The sequence below is a fragment of the Malus domestica genome, chromosome 11, assembly GCF_042453785.1.
Source record: "Malus domestica chromosome 11, GDT2T_hap1".
In the NCBI taxonomy this organism is placed as follows: Eukaryota; Viridiplantae; Streptophyta; class Magnoliopsida; order Rosales; family Rosaceae; genus Malus; species Malus domestica.
The window spans coordinates 41,051,355-41,066,818 of record NC_091671.1 but is presented as its reverse complement, the minus strand read 5'-3'; the positions used below and the strand labels follow the sequence as shown (position 1 = coordinate 41,066,818).

General features: G+C 39.4%; 1 protein-coding gene across 2 annotated transcripts; it reads left to right on the top strand.

Moving 5' to 3' along the window:
• The first annotated feature begins 5,787 nt into the window (after positions 1-5,787).
• LOC103413163 (uncharacterized) lies at positions 5,788-15,012 on the top strand. Of its 2 annotated transcripts, none has more exons than XM_070807395.1 (6): positions 5,788-6,162; positions 6,337-6,415; positions 6,595-6,888; positions 6,984-7,070; positions 14,037-14,095; positions 14,703-15,012. In XM_070807395.1, exons 3-6 carry the CDS (start codon positions 6,799-6,801, stop codon positions 14,860-14,862), a joined length of 396 nt encoding a protein of 131 aa, XP_070663496.1. In that variant the 5' UTR covers positions 5,788-6,162; positions 6,337-6,415; positions 6,595-6,798; the 3' UTR covers positions 14,863-15,012. The 2 variants fall into 2 exon arrangements, 1 of the variants encoding a protein (XP_070663496.1); XR_011572663.1 differs by adding an exon at positions 13,630-13,727 and having other exon boundaries at positions 5,791-6,162; positions 14,037-15,012.
• Positions 15,013-15,464: the final 452 nt, after the last annotated feature.

The window sequence follows — 15,464 nt, the reverse complement described above, 5'->3', positions numbered from 1 at the left end:
CGGTAGTTGCGATCTTTTAAAAGGGAAGTGATTTTTGTAATTTCATAAATTATGTACACATCTGCTTAATTATGTTTATTAACTGAAGGGGAGAGTAGAAGAAAAAAGAAACGAGGATCACACGTCGTAGGACATGTGGTTATTATTTTCCTACAAAAATCTCTCGGAACACGGGTGGTATACCATATATTTTTATATATGTGGTGGGAAATTTTATTTTTTAAGTTATTAACTTTTCATCACACATATCCAATCATTTGTATAGTAACATGTGGTGTACTACTCCGTGTACCCATCGCATTGAAAAATCTCTGCTCTTATGATAGATGGAGATGTAGACTAAAGAAACCGTAGACACCGTCGTTTTTTCTTCTTGGGCCAAAAAAGGATCCTCGTCGGATCCCATGACCTCACCCATTTATCATATATCGTGCAGTCAGTTTTCGTTAAATACTATTCATATTTAATTTTAAATTTTGAAATAATTTTTTACCGTACGATATATGATGAACGGATAAGATCACAGAATCCCTAGAAAAAGGATCCGGTGAGGATCCTTTCCCTTCTTGGGCCCTCTCCCTTCTTACCATCATGTCAACCTCCTTCAAAAGTGCCCAACACATTTAATTGTAATACATAAAAAGGAAAGATCTGGCAATTGTTGTTGGTATCCTCCGTAGTCACCACTCTTGTCTTGAACGTATATGCAGTGAGAATGCACGCATGAACGCACATCTGGTCGATGTTGCCTTGCCTGTTTCTCCTAAATTACATTGGCCTGTTCACTCTTCATGCTCAACATATGTTAATCCACGATTTTGTTTTCATAAAATTGCCATTAATTAGAATGCGAACATTCAACTTGATCAAAATTATGTAACAATATATAGAGCAATACAAGATTCACATCATTCAATCACATGCAATAATACTCGTCTCAACATCTTGTAGATTTATTGTTCTGCATGTAAATTATTCTTGTCAAGTAGTGTCCCCACGGTTGCCTCTTTTAACGTACATTTGTGGTTCATCTTTTACCAAACACTACAAAAAAACATGGATTAGGTGACGGTATTTTTTGTGGCGTCTAAAAATTCATCACATTTGCTAAAATGAGCGAGGCTTTTTTAGAAATCATCACATAAAGATTTTCACAAACACCAAATTATTTTGCGTCACATAAACATTTTGAATTCATCACAAACTATTGGGCGGGAAATTTTACCGCCAAACGAAATGTTAATATGTGATGAAATTTTTACATTCATCACTTATATAAAGAGTAGGCCACATAATAGTCAATTCATCACTTATAATATTAAAAGTAAAAATTAAAAATATTGAAATAATAATGTCAAAACTCCCAAATTGTAAAACCTAATAACCTATTTTGTTTTCCCTAAAAATAATAACCTATTTCGTTCTGTTCTCTCACCCCATCTCTTTCAGCTCCCCTTGGTTCTACTCTCTCACCCCGCCTCGCCGACCAGCCACCTGGTGGTTGCCATCAATGGCTACCACATACCACCTCTCATTCGTCTCTCTCCCTCGGCCTCTCAATTGACAACAAGGTACTTATTTATTTAATTGTTTTTGGATTTTCTTCTTCAATCAGTCTTTGTTTGCCAAGCTGAGACACCTAGTTATCAATTTCCCTTCTCTTTTGAAAATCAATGAATAATGGTTGTTATTTTTCTATTTTCTCTTTGAAATGTCGTTGATGGCCATCTGTGAACATTATCATTTGTTAAATTGTAATTTTCTTATTTCTAATTTAGTTAGAACACAATTATTGCAGCTATTTAAGCTATTGATTAGTTGCATAGTTAATTCTCTGAGGTAGGATAAAAACTACAGCATCTCAGCTATAGCACAAATCCACTTCTAAAAAAAAAAACTATCATGTCCTACTACACCATAACAAATAAGAACAAAAGGGGGCAAACAGAAGAACTGAACAAAAGAAAAAGAAGAGGAGGAATAGTTTTTGGTAGATGAAGAAGATTATACTAGTTGCAATATTCGAAAAAAAAACTGGAACTACTCCATTTTTCGTGTAACTATTTTTTCAACATGTAGACTACCACAGAGTAAATTTGTGGAAATTTTAAGTTTGTTTGAATGTATTTTTCATAGATTTATTGAATGTACAAGGGGGGGATATATAATGAGGTAGAAGGTTACACGCAACCCTACCTTGGCAAATCCTACTAACCCGATAAACCCTAAAGCTGTCACTCATTAAATTAAGGGAGTGCAGCAAGTAGCTACCACACAACTATCAACAAGTCATCTAGATGTCAATCTTTCTCAAATTAAGGGATTAGACTTAATAGAGAATCCCATGGAAAGAGGAAACATAAAATCTGGTAGCATCAGTCACCCCATATCGTCTAATATTCATATGCAGCATCAATCATATGCAGCATCAGCCACTCAGCATGCAGCATCAGTTATGCAGCATTAGTCACCCCATATCGTTTAATAAAATTCTCAAACAAAATAATATTTTGTTAACTAATTTGAGTTTGATTGAATTGATTAAATTTTGGTGTTTGTTAGTTCAGGTACAAGTACAATTTTAGTATTATGTACGATTCTAAAATCCAGATGACCCTTCGCGTTCTTTAGAGGGTTTCCTATACTATTTATCACTGAAACACCTTTTGTCATGGTACTCTTCCTCTTTCCCACACATTTATTTACCTATCTATTAAGTGCAATGCTTTTAGCACTTCAAACTAAGTATTTTACAATTTTTATACACGCAATATATGTATCGTCAAAAGTTAAACATGAGAGTGCCAACGGCGCTGTGCCGTTGCCCTTCTGTAATTGGTTTATTATGTGATTTGGTGCATTGTATTGCAGGCTACATGGGGTGTTTTTGAAAATCTCAAGAAACTAGAACAATGAGGGCTGAATTTGGCTTTGCCACTTTCTTGAACGTATTTCATTTTTAGGGTGTTGGACATGCATTATGCAAGCTTAAATTTAGATTTCATGTTCCCCATCTTTTTAACCTGCCAAGTTTGGGATCGGATTGGATTTTACATCATAGTCGCTTGTTGGAGCAAAATGTAGTTTAACATTGGCATGCTAAGAGATTTAGATATTCTACCCAAAGTACCTTCAAGTGCTTTACAATGGAGGAAGAGAACAAAAGATTTGAATTAATTTGTAATTGATGGGATATAGAAAGCCAAAATCATTTGTTGGGAGGATAGGAAACTAGAACTAGTAAATTGATTGAACATCTACAGTTGGTTAGTCAACTTTTAAAATTTCTATATTATGCTCTGATGCAGATTTACTTTTGTTGTATGAAATTCTTATACTTTCTTGATTTTCAGGATTAAAGGTGCTCAAGCTTGAGATTAGTTAAGTACAAGACCAAAGTTTCAAGTGCATATGTTGTATTTAATACTTGCAATTTAACATGACATAGTATTCATGCTACCTCTAGTCAAAAGTATTATTGCATCTGAATAGTAATGATGAATATGAAGTATTGTGCATGTATATGCTGAAAGCATGCTAGTTTTTCATATCATATTATATGTCTGTCTAAACAATTTTACATATATTTTATTATGCCAACCTATTGAAATGTGTCAGAATGTGCAGCTCAATAATAGGACTAAAAGTGATTTGACTTCAATTCATGGATAGACAATGGATTTGTAGTTTGGTGAGCTTACGACGATGATGATAAAGTGATTATGATTGATGACTGTGGTGAGATATGTGCATTATAAATTAATTCATATCCTACAATAGTAATCCATTGGCCTATAATTTTACAAATAGTCATTATAAGTATAATGGTTTGTATATATTAACATTTTAGTCTGTTTTAGTTACTTTTCCCTTTCATATTTTAGATGACAGCTTCTACGTAGTGAGGAAAGAGGGTGAAATAGGTGAGGGATCCCTTACCTCCTCCTCCAATTGATGCACTTGCACCTCCTCCGCCACCACCTTCTCCACAAAGACAAGAACGGCCAGCGGATCAATGATGTTGCTTTAGACAAATAGATAAGTCATTCAGTCATTCATGGGCTTATCATTTTTTTCCATTTCAAGAGAGTTGGAGAGTCAAAATTCACATTTGACAAGATACAACTTAGAAAGCACAAATAAGGTGAACATGCAAGATTGACTTCAAGAAAAAAACTTGATATAACTAGCTAGAAGCTGAAAGGACCCCTTATGAATTAAATTACATTTGAATTCCTAATAAGTTTATGTTTCTCTTCGTTTTGTTTGCCCACCAATATATCCTTATGATATTGATTGATGCTTATTACATTATATTCTTATGCTATTGATGCTTATTACTTTTTGAGCAAAACCTTATATGTGCCTAGTTCAATTTAACCCACATTCAAACAGAAACTACAAAATCATATGTAAAGACAGGTTATACCTGATGGTCTCATATAGTAGTCAAGTTGTATTTTTTTAATTAAGGATATTGTAGCTAATCTTTCAAAAAGAAACTAATATGTTTCTATTTTATTATGAAATGATAACATGAAGAAAAAGAATGATGAAGCAGATCCAAGAAGCACTTAAGGGTACTCCTTTAAATCAAGTTTTTATCGGAGGGTTTCCTCAGATCAACAATTGAGAGTTCAATTGGATTTCCAAAATGAAGATGAAAGTTTGGTATTAAAAGTTAAAGGCTTTTTTGGCTGCAAGTGTCGTAGACTTCTCTATTGTTAGCACCTCAATGTTGATGAAAGTCTGGTATCAAAAGTTAAAGGCTTTTTTGGCTGCAAGTGTCTTAGACTTCTCTTTTGTTAGCACCTCAATGTTGATTAGACTTTCCTTTTGTTAGGACCTCAAGTTGTTTATGTATAAGTGTTGATGCCCTTCATGACGAATTACTACCAATGAGATAGGTCACCCTGAGTTAGATTGATATTGGGATGTTTATGTTATTTTGTGGGATGTACACTTGATGAGTGTATTCGACTTATGTGCTTTAAGTGTTGATTAATGAAAAATGTGAATTAAGTATATTACCTTATAGTTATGAATTGCAATTCTAGATTACGAAACAGGAACAAGTAATTAATTCATCATATATTATTCCTAAATAGGTATTTGATTTAACATATGTGACATAAGTTGTGTCACATGTCAAAAGAATATGTGACGATTTCAATGTCATTTAATGTTAATCATATCATTCTGGGATTATATTGGGTGACGATAAAATCATCACTTATAAGTTTGATATGAGACGAAAAACATTGGTCACTGACTTTTTTATTTTATGATGCTTATTCTGTCACTTACAAACAGAATATGTGACGAAATTAGCGCCACGTAAAAGAAAAATATGTGGCGACTCTAACATTCGTCACGTAAACTATCGGTGGCGCTGTATAGGTGACGATAATTGTGACGCTGGAATTTCATCACATATAGTCAAATGTGACGAATTTTCATATTTATGTGACGAATGTCTGTCGCCACAAAAACCCTATTTTCTTGTAGTGAAAAAATTTGTAGTTCACCGGAATTTCAGAAAGAATAGAAGAATTAATATCCATGTTACATTATATACATGTATACATATGTGTGTGTGTGTGTGTGTGTTTTGATATTATTACTTTAGTCTAAAGAAGGCTTTTCAATTGCACTGTACAAATGAATAGTCTTTGGAGCCGAATTTCACTTTATTTACGAGGCTGCCATTGACTTTCTCTGCCGCTGATTTCGTGGAAAGGCAGGGGTGCGATGGTCATTTTAGTCTGTAGGGTTTCGAACGGGTTGGGTGGGTTAGCGAGTTTCAATTCCTTTCTTTCTGAGCTACAGTGGGACTCGGTGAGACCATGCCGTCGGGAGAGAGAGAAGGAGAGGGAGAGGGAGACAGCACGAAAGAGAGAGTGGGAGAGGGAGGAGTAAGGATCGCTCGCCGAGGGTTTCGCAGTTGGGAGGCCATGCTGATGGAGATAGAGATAGAGATCGGAGAGGGAGAGGGAGAGAGGGAGACAGAGACAGAGCGACAGAGAGAGAAGGAAAGGGAAGAGTGGGGATCTCAGCGCCATTGCTGCAGATCCTTGATTTTCTTCGAACCTATCTCCGTGTTCTTCTCACCCTCTCACAGTTGCAGCATCACTTGCCCACTTATTCACTCACTCACTACAGGTACACCTCTTAAACTCTCGCTCACTCTCTCTCCACTGAAATTTGGAGGTGATCTTCCAACCCTAAATTGATATATTTCATACCTTGATTTTATCTTAATTTATCTGGAATTGATCTGCATATGTGTAGTATAGACAGTTTTATCTAATGTTGTAGAATCCATGTCCTATTCAGAAATTCTGAGATGGTCAAGGTTACGGAAAAATTGGAAGGTATATAGAAATTCCAATATGTGTTCTCCGGCCGATTTGAGGTGGGTAATACAAACTTTTATGTTAAGTTGATTTGTTTTCGTTTTTTGGGATGCTTATTTTCATCTGGAAACAAGGATGAGCATCCAAAAGTTTCAATCTTATACCCATTATTCAATACTGGCTCAATAATCATCAATTTTCCTCTGACTTTGCTTATGAATTCTGATATATAATCAAGGACACACAAGCGCACCAACGCCTCCATTTTCCGGTGAAAAATCACCACAGAACCACCACCGCTTCTCCCGTGCACGTGTCGACCATCGTAGAAAGGGTTCCGTCGGGCTCAATCAGAGTGGGTTGAGGGCAGTTTGCAGAGTGACAGAGGGTGCTCCGCCTCCACACCAAGGCCATCATCAGCCCCACCCTCCTCATCTCCAACATGTACCAGCGCCCCGATATGCTCACCAACCCCGGCGTCAACCCCCAAGGCCAAGCCTTCGACCCCCGCAAGATCCAGGACAACTTCGAGGTCCATCAATTTCTCTCTCTCTCTCTCTCATTGGGATTTTCTTTTTGGGTGCTGGATTTTTATGTCTTGAATAGGGATTTTGTTTTTGGGTGCAGGATTTTTATGAGGATCCGTTCGAGGAGCTGAGCAAGTACAGACTGATCGAGAGCTTGAATATCTGTGACAATTTGGCTGACCACATGGTTTAATTTTTAATTTCTAGGGTTTTTTTCTGTGTAATTTTTTTAGTTTTTTTGGTATGTTACAAACATGATGGTCGATGTTCGTGATGCTATGGTGGTTTTATCTGCCGCTGTAATATGCTTCGTCGAAGTCCTTTTGATTGATTTGTGGTCAGTAGATGTATTGTGCTACATGACAGTTTGGTGTTTATTGCTCATTATTGCTGAACTTCCAACTTAGAGCTGAGCTATTAATGAGGACTGGGTTTATTTTGAATTTTCGATTTGGAGAGAAGTGTTGGAATCTAAAGGTCTTCGCCTAAGCCGATCAAAGACAGAATATATGGAGTGCAAGTTCAGTGCAAATGGAGGCCAAAATGAGTTAGGGGTGAGGATCGGAGATCAAGAAATACCAAAGAGCGACCGTTTTCGTTACCTAGGATCTATCTTGCAAAAGAACGGAGAATTAGATGGAGATCTCAACCATAGAATACAAGCTGGATGGATGAAGTGGAAGAATGCATCCGGCGTGTTGTGTGACCGTCGTATGCCACTGAAGCTCAAGGGAAAATTTTATAGGACGGCAATAAGGCCGGCGATGCTGTATGGCACAGAATGTTGGGCGGTGAAACATCAACACGTACACAAAATGGGTGTAGCGGAGATGAGGATGCTTCGTTGGATGTGTGGGCACACGAGAAAGGATAAGATTAGGAATGAGGATATCCGGGGTAAAGTAGGAGTAGCCGAAATTGAAGGAAAGATGAGAGAAAATCGGTTACGGTGGTTTGGACATGTGCAAAGAAGGCCTACTGACGCTCCGATTAGAAGATGCGACTATGGGACAGAGGTTCAGGGCCGAAGGGGTAGAGGAAGACCTAAGAAAACTTTGGAAGAGACTCTAAGAAAAGACTTAGAGTACTTGGATCTAACGAAGGACATGACACAGGATCGAGCACAATGGCGTTCTAAGATTCATATAGCCGATCCCACTCAGTGACTTGGATTTTCCAAGTCTCCAACCGAGAAGTTTTCCTCACTCGGGAAATTAAGGGAACACTACCCCAACCTACATGCTCACTCAGAAAGCTTCAACATACAAGCTTCAACAAAAGAAAATTCAAAGAACTTAGCGAAGAAGGCTTTGGTGTATTTAACACAATACGTTGAAATGAAGGAAAACTTATTTATTGATATCCCCGATAAGCTACAAATATGTACATATACATGAGTCAAATAAACACACAAAAGGGAGCCTTCACAAAGGTTGCTTAGGAGAAGTCTCAGCAGTCGGTAGAGCCCCAGAAAGAGAAGGCACCGGAGGGGGATCATTTGGAGCCTCAGTACTGGACAGAACCCTAGAAGGATGAGGCATCAGAGGTTGATCATTTGGAGCTTCATTACGTGGTACAGCCCCAGAAGACGAAGGCAATAAATGCCTTTGGAACAAACCAACAAATCTCTGATGATCAAGTAAAACCTGACCATCAGTTTCCTTCATCTGGTCAAGCTTCCTCTTCATGTTTGTAGCATAGTCATGTGCGAGCCGGTGCAACTGTTTATTCTCATGCTTGAGCCCCCTAATCTCCTGTTTGAGAGTCATCACTTCAGCCGCCAATGATTCAACTTGGCGGGTTCGAGCAAATAGGCGTTGGGCCATATTAGACACAGAACTTGCACACTGAACACTGAGAGCCAGCGAATCCTTAACAGCTAACTCATCAGACCGTTTGGAAAGTAGTCTGTTATCTTTGGGAGTGAGAAGGTTCCTGGCCACCACCGCAGCGGTCATATCATTCTTCATCACGGAATCCCCAACGGTAAGAGGACCAGTAGGGGAGACGAAGGATGGGCGCCATATGTTGTCTGGAGAAGGCGGGGCTGCCTCTTCAACAAGGTTCAAGTCAAAACGACGGTCGGAGGGGCCAGACATTTTCAAAGGTGTTGAAGAGAGAAGAGGTCGGACAAATCAAGATCTTAGAAGTGCAAGAATGAAGCTTCTACTGGTGGAGATTTCAAGTGTGCTTTGGAACTTAATGCCAGCCCCTATAAAAATCTGCACTTGACGGAGCTTCAGAAATCGAAGAGGCGTTTGCTTTCTCAAAAGCTGGGCTGCTTAGAGATCACGAGGGTTGATCTCAGAAATCGAAGAAGCGTTTGCTTTCTCAAAAGTTGGGCTGCTCAAAGACCACGAAGGCCGATCTCAGAAATCGAAGAGGCGCTCGCTTTCTCAAAAGCTGGGCTCCCTAGAGACCACGAGGGCCGATCTCAGAAATCGAAGAGGCACCTACTTTTCCAGCCTTGTCAGCACCTGTCACACGCACACTCAGCTTTGCGGAAATTATGGGCATTCTGTCAAAGACTTCTGGGGAAGTAGAAAACACATGAATCTTACTGTTCAATCACCCACTTCCCACACGCAATAGTAGCTCATGGGTACCACATATAACTTTGCCAAAGTTCTCTGACAAAGTTGAGACACGTGAAGCTTGCAGCTCCCACTACATCGCTCTGACCAAGAAGGGTAAAAGAATAGCAAAGAAACAGCACTAACAAAGTTTAGACCCATAAATTTTGAAGGTCTAGCTACCATATTATTACCCACAAGGGTAAAGGAACAGTACCACTGCTGGATAATTGGAAAGTCCCTGTGTGTCAACCTCTGTGCTTCGTGGCAAGGTAGACTAGTAAACATGCCCAACCTTTACTCACATTCGAGAAAACACTCCCAATAAGATTGCTTGCTCCAAAATCGAAGAGGCACCGTCCTCCGAATCTCAAGAGCCAGACTCCCAACATGACTACTTTCTTAAAAATCGAAGAGAGGGTAAAGGAACAGTACCATTGCTGGATAATTGGAAAGTCCCTGTGTGTCAACCTCTGTGATTCGTGGCAAGGTAGACTAGCAAACATGCCCAACCTTTACTCACATTCGAGAAAACATTCCCAACAAGATTGCTTGCTCCAAAATCGAAGAGGCACCGCCCTCCGAATCTCGAGAGCCAGACTCCCAACATGATTACTTTCTCAAAAATCGAAGAGACACTGCTCCCCGAATCTCGAGAGCCAGACCCCCAGCATGATTGCTTTCTCAAAAATCGATGAGGCATCGTTCTCCGAATCAATCGAATAGGCGCTCGCTTTCTCAAAAGCTGGGCTACTCAGAGACCACGAGGGCCGATCTCAGAATTCGAAGAGGCACCTACTTTTCTAGCCTTGTTAGCACCTGTCACACGCACACTCAGCTTTGCAGAAATTATGGGCATTCTGTCGAAGACTTCTGGTGAAGTAGAAAGCACATGAATCTTACTGTTCAATCACCCACTTCCCACACGCAACAATAGCTCATGGGTACCACAGATAACTTTGCCAAAGTTCTCTGCCAAAGTTGAGCACGTGAAGCTTGCAGCTCCCACTACATCGCTCTGACCAAGAAGGGTAAAAGAATAGCAAAGAAACAGCACTAACAAAGTTTAGACACATAAATTTTGAAGGTCTAACTACCATATTATTACCCACAAGGGTAAAGGAACAGTACCACTGCTGGATAATTGGAAAGTCCCTGTGTGTCAACCTCTGTGCTTCGTGGCAAGGTAGACTAGCAAACATGCCCAACCTTTACTCACATTCGAGAAAACACTCCCAACAAGATTGCTTGCTCCAAAATCGAAGAGGCACCGTCCTCCGAATCTCGAGAGCCAGACTCCCAACATGACTACTTCCTCAAAATCGAAGAGAGGGTAAAGGAACAGTACCATTGCTGGATAATTGGAAAGTCCCTGTGTGTCAACCTTTGTGCTTCGTGGCAAGGTAGACTAGCAAACATGCCCAACCTTTACTCACATTCGAGACAACACTCCCAACAAGATTGCTTGCTCCAAAATCGAAGAGGCACCGCCCTCCGAATCTCGAGAGCCAGACTCCCAACATGATTACTTCCTCAAAAATCGAAGAGACACTGCTCTCCGAATCTCGAGAGTCAGACCCCTAGCATGATTGCTTTCTCAAAAATCGAAGAGGCATCGTTTTCCGAATCTCGAGAGCCAGATACCACAGACCACTTTTTCAAAGTGCTCTGACAGAGTTAAAACATGTGAAACTGGCAGCTCCCACTACCGTGCTATGACCAAGCAGGGTAAAGGAATAGCATTACTACTTGTTGTTAGGGAGACTCCTATATATGTCGACCTCCATCCCCAACGAACAGGCAGACCTGCAAAAATGCTCAACCCTTCATCATATCTGAGAGGGCACTCCGAACGAAGCCTTTCGAAATATTCAGCTTTCTTTCCCCCCGATAATACCTCTGCAAACAAGCTATACTAGAGCAAGAATATCTCATATCATCAGGGTTAAAAGCAAGAGTATCCCATATCATGCTTTTTCCCTGTCTTTTCTTTTGGCCTTGTTTTTACCTGCAAGACAAGGAGAAAGAGAGCAATCAGTCAGCACTTGGAATCAAGCTTCCAGCCAGGAACTGACTGCCTGGAACCCCTTACCTGATTACTTACCTGGCATTGCTCTCGAGTACTCATCTTCAACATCTTATGTTTCCAGGGAAGATTCCGCATCTGCTTGAGGAACAGATAGGGCAAGTGCGAAGGATACAAGGAAGCATGTGGAGACAAGCGTAACAGCACACGTGCCGATACATCCATTACTCTGTCAAAAGCAAAAGTATCCCATATCAGCAGGGTGGAACGTACTCTAGATTTGATGGACTTGTTTTGACCCTCAAATTCTTCAGTCGGCCTTATACTCTGGAGGAAACCAGAAAACCCTCCAGCTCAGTTCAAGAATAAGCCTGTGGAAAGTTACTTCTTCAAAAGCAAAAGTATCTCATATCATCTCTTCTCATTTTTCTTCTCTTTATCCTTCATGCTGCTGCAAGATGGGGATAAGGTGAACAATCAGTCGGAGCTCTGATTGCTTACCTTGTCTGTCACCTCTTTCAGCAGACCTCCTAGCTCGGCGACTTGGGGGACTCCTACTACATGGTTTGTATCGCGCTTGACCAAGCCTGAAACTACAAGTAAGCTTCAAGTGAAATTGATACATTACCTTGTGCATCTCCACCAGTTAAAGATACCACCCCTGGATGGAGGAAGAGTACTTCCAGAGAAGATGCCACATCTACCTATGAGACAGATAAGGCAAGTCAAGACGACACCACATTCCGATACTTAGAAGTTTCGTGATTACGAGATCTTTCTCCCACAATATTTCCTAATGTCATTTGTACTAAATCATTCACTTGTACTCACTAAAGGAGAGCTTGAACCTATGTACTTGTGTAAACCCTTCACAATTAATGAGAACTCTTCTATTCCGTGGACGTAGCTAATCTGGGTGAACCACGTACATCTTGTGTTTGCTTTCCTATCTCTATCCATTTATATACTTATCCACACTAATGACCGGAGCAATCTAGCGAAGATCACAAAAAGCGACCGTTTTCGCTACCTAGGATCTATCTTGCAAGAGAACGGAGAATTAGATGGAGATCTCAACCATAGAATACGAGCTGGATGGAAAGAGTGCATCCGGCGTGTTGTGTGACCGTCGTAGGCCACTGAAGCTCAAGGGAAAATTTTATAGGACGGCAATAAGGCCAGTGATGTTGTATGGCACAGAATGTTGGGTGGTGAAGCATCAACACGTACACAAAATGGGTGTAGCGGAGATGAGGATGCTTCGTGGGATGTGTGGGCACACGAGAAAGGATAAGATTGGGAATGAGGATATCCGAGGTAACGTAGGAGTAGCCGAAATTGTAGGAAAGATGAGATAAAATCGGCTCCGGTGATTTGGACATGTGCAAAGAAGGCCGACTGACGCTCCGGTTCGAAGATGTGACTACGGGACAGAGGTTCAGGGCCGAAGGGGTAGAGGAAGACCTAGGAAAACTTTGGAAGAGACTCTAAGAAAAGACTTAGAGTACTTGGATCTAACGGAGGACATGACACAAAACCGAGCGCAATGGCGTTCTAGGATTCATATAGCCGACCCCACTTAGTGGGAAAAGGCTTTGTTGTTGTTGTTGTTGTTTGTCTATCAGGGCTGGCCTTGAGACTGTTGGATTTAGGATGAAAGAAAATCGTGCATTTGCACAATCGCACATAAGAAACTTCATTGTATAATGTTAGAAGACCATATGTATGTAATAGATTTTCAATCATTTGAGTGAGTTGCTCAAATTTTAATATGTGATGGTGTTGCATAATTATTTCCTGGCTTCGCATTATCATAAACTATGACAGTTCCATGAATAAGATTAAATAATAAATCTGGTTTTGTTTATTGGAATTTGCTCTGTGGTTTTGTTTATTGGGATACCTATTTATGCATAAAGTTGTGCGACATGCCTTTTAAAAGGAACTGTTTCATAGTTGTAGAATACTCATCCCGAGTAGTTGAACGTTTAAGAATAAGTTGCAGCAAATTGTAAAATAACGGTTTGACAATGGCGGCTTCTTAAGCGGAAGATCCTATTCAATTCTCTATCTCACTGTTGGATTTTCCATTCAATTCCTTATCTTACTGTTGTATTTTTCATGGGGGTTTGGGTGCACAATTACAGGGAGAGAAAGAGAGGGTGGGTGCGATCATTTTCTCTTTCTAAATCATTCCTTTCTCAATTTGTGTCAATGGTTGTTGGTGTTCGTCTTCCTCCTTGAGGTAAGGACTTTTCAATCAATTTCTGAAGATTTAATTTGGGTTTTACTGTTTCAGTTCTAACATTCACGGATCTATGAGCAATAGTTTCAGATCTAATGGTTTTGTTTTTAGAATTTTCGTAGCTGTGTAGTTCTCCATTTTTTTTGCTTCTGAATCTGAAAAATGGATTGAAATCTTTTTTTTTAATTTTTTTATTGCAGTAGACATAACCCAGAATTTATTTTTTCATTTGGTAAATTGGGTTGAAGTTCAATTGATATTTAATCATGTAAATATGTTTGCTTTTTTGTGTTTATTTTTTCTTTGTAGATGGAGAGAGATTGCCTTTGGCTGTTAAGGAGTTGGGCACATGTGATCTTTACTCTCAGGTGAGGCTTTATTTGATTCTTATTTTTCAATCATGTTTCTTTCTTGAGAGCTACATCTTTCAGTTTCATAATTTCTGCTGCAACCCATTTTTACTTAGATGTGCTTCAAGTAAGATTTACATATTGTCATCTTGACATGTTGGTTATTCAATATTTTCATAGGAAAACTAATGAAGAGGGCTTGAAAACTTTGAGTTTTAACGATAAGGACAAAATAAAGGGTAAAGTGAATAGTATTAGGTTGGACTTTTTAGTGTAAAAATGTGGTTTTTCGTTAAAGTGAACAGTACCATGGGTTTTTCGTTAAAACTCCCTATTTTCATTTATGCCCTTTTAGACTTTTAGTTGTTTGAATGGACTTTCTATAATCTATTTTATCTAAATGAAGCTAAATTTAGTAGTTGTCTTTGTATATTGTATTTGCATTGTTAAATGGTTTTTTTTTTTTTTTTTTTGCTGAAAAATATAAATGATCACATGTAACAAATTTACAAGTTAACTACTTACATTAATAATTTAATGAACGTTTAATAGATACATCACAATTTTGTTCATAAGATTTGTACAAGTATATCAACCCCCATAAATTCTATTTCTATTAAAACAGAACAGAAATGCTCCTAATGCTACTCACCAAGGTGCAAAATCATCAGGAAGCATTTTCTGACTCTTTCAAAGCCCCTCTGGTAGGATTCCATTTTTTAGCCCCAATTTATTTTCTCTGTTTCGGTGCTTTTGAAAAGTTTCAGTTTTTCGTAGTTCTCTAACCCATCAAACAGAGTACTCATACATGTACACACACACACACACACACACACTTATATATACATATATGCACCTTCTTTAGTTTCTCTGTGAAACATGTATTCACTCTGTTATTGTAAAGAATGTTTGATTTAGTGAATTAATTAATCTCAACTAGCCTACTGTAGTTGAAGATTTGGATTTTACTTTAGTTTATTTTAAATGAATGGTTTGCACTCCTAAAACTCCGCCGTGTAAGTTTATCTTACATTGCCGGTCCCAAGCCCGGAAAAAGGAGGAGGGGGAGGGCGTCAGGTAGTCGACAGCCGGCACTCCATGATCACATCGAATCCTTATGAAAATGAATCCAGAACGAAATCGCGCTAAAGCTAGGGCGTCACCCGTAAGTGGCGCGCTGTGTGGCCTGAGCACAGTGATAAGTGAGCAAGGGTTGCTGTATCTCCATCGGCACCCGGATACAGTGTTAAATGAGCAAGGGGGCTATAGAAACTTCTTTTCGAACGACTCCACTCAAAGTTGTTTGGGAGCATATGCTCCTATCAACTTTACACGGGACACACAAAAGAAGTACTTTGATCCTATTAGACGGGGAAGGGTGAAGAAG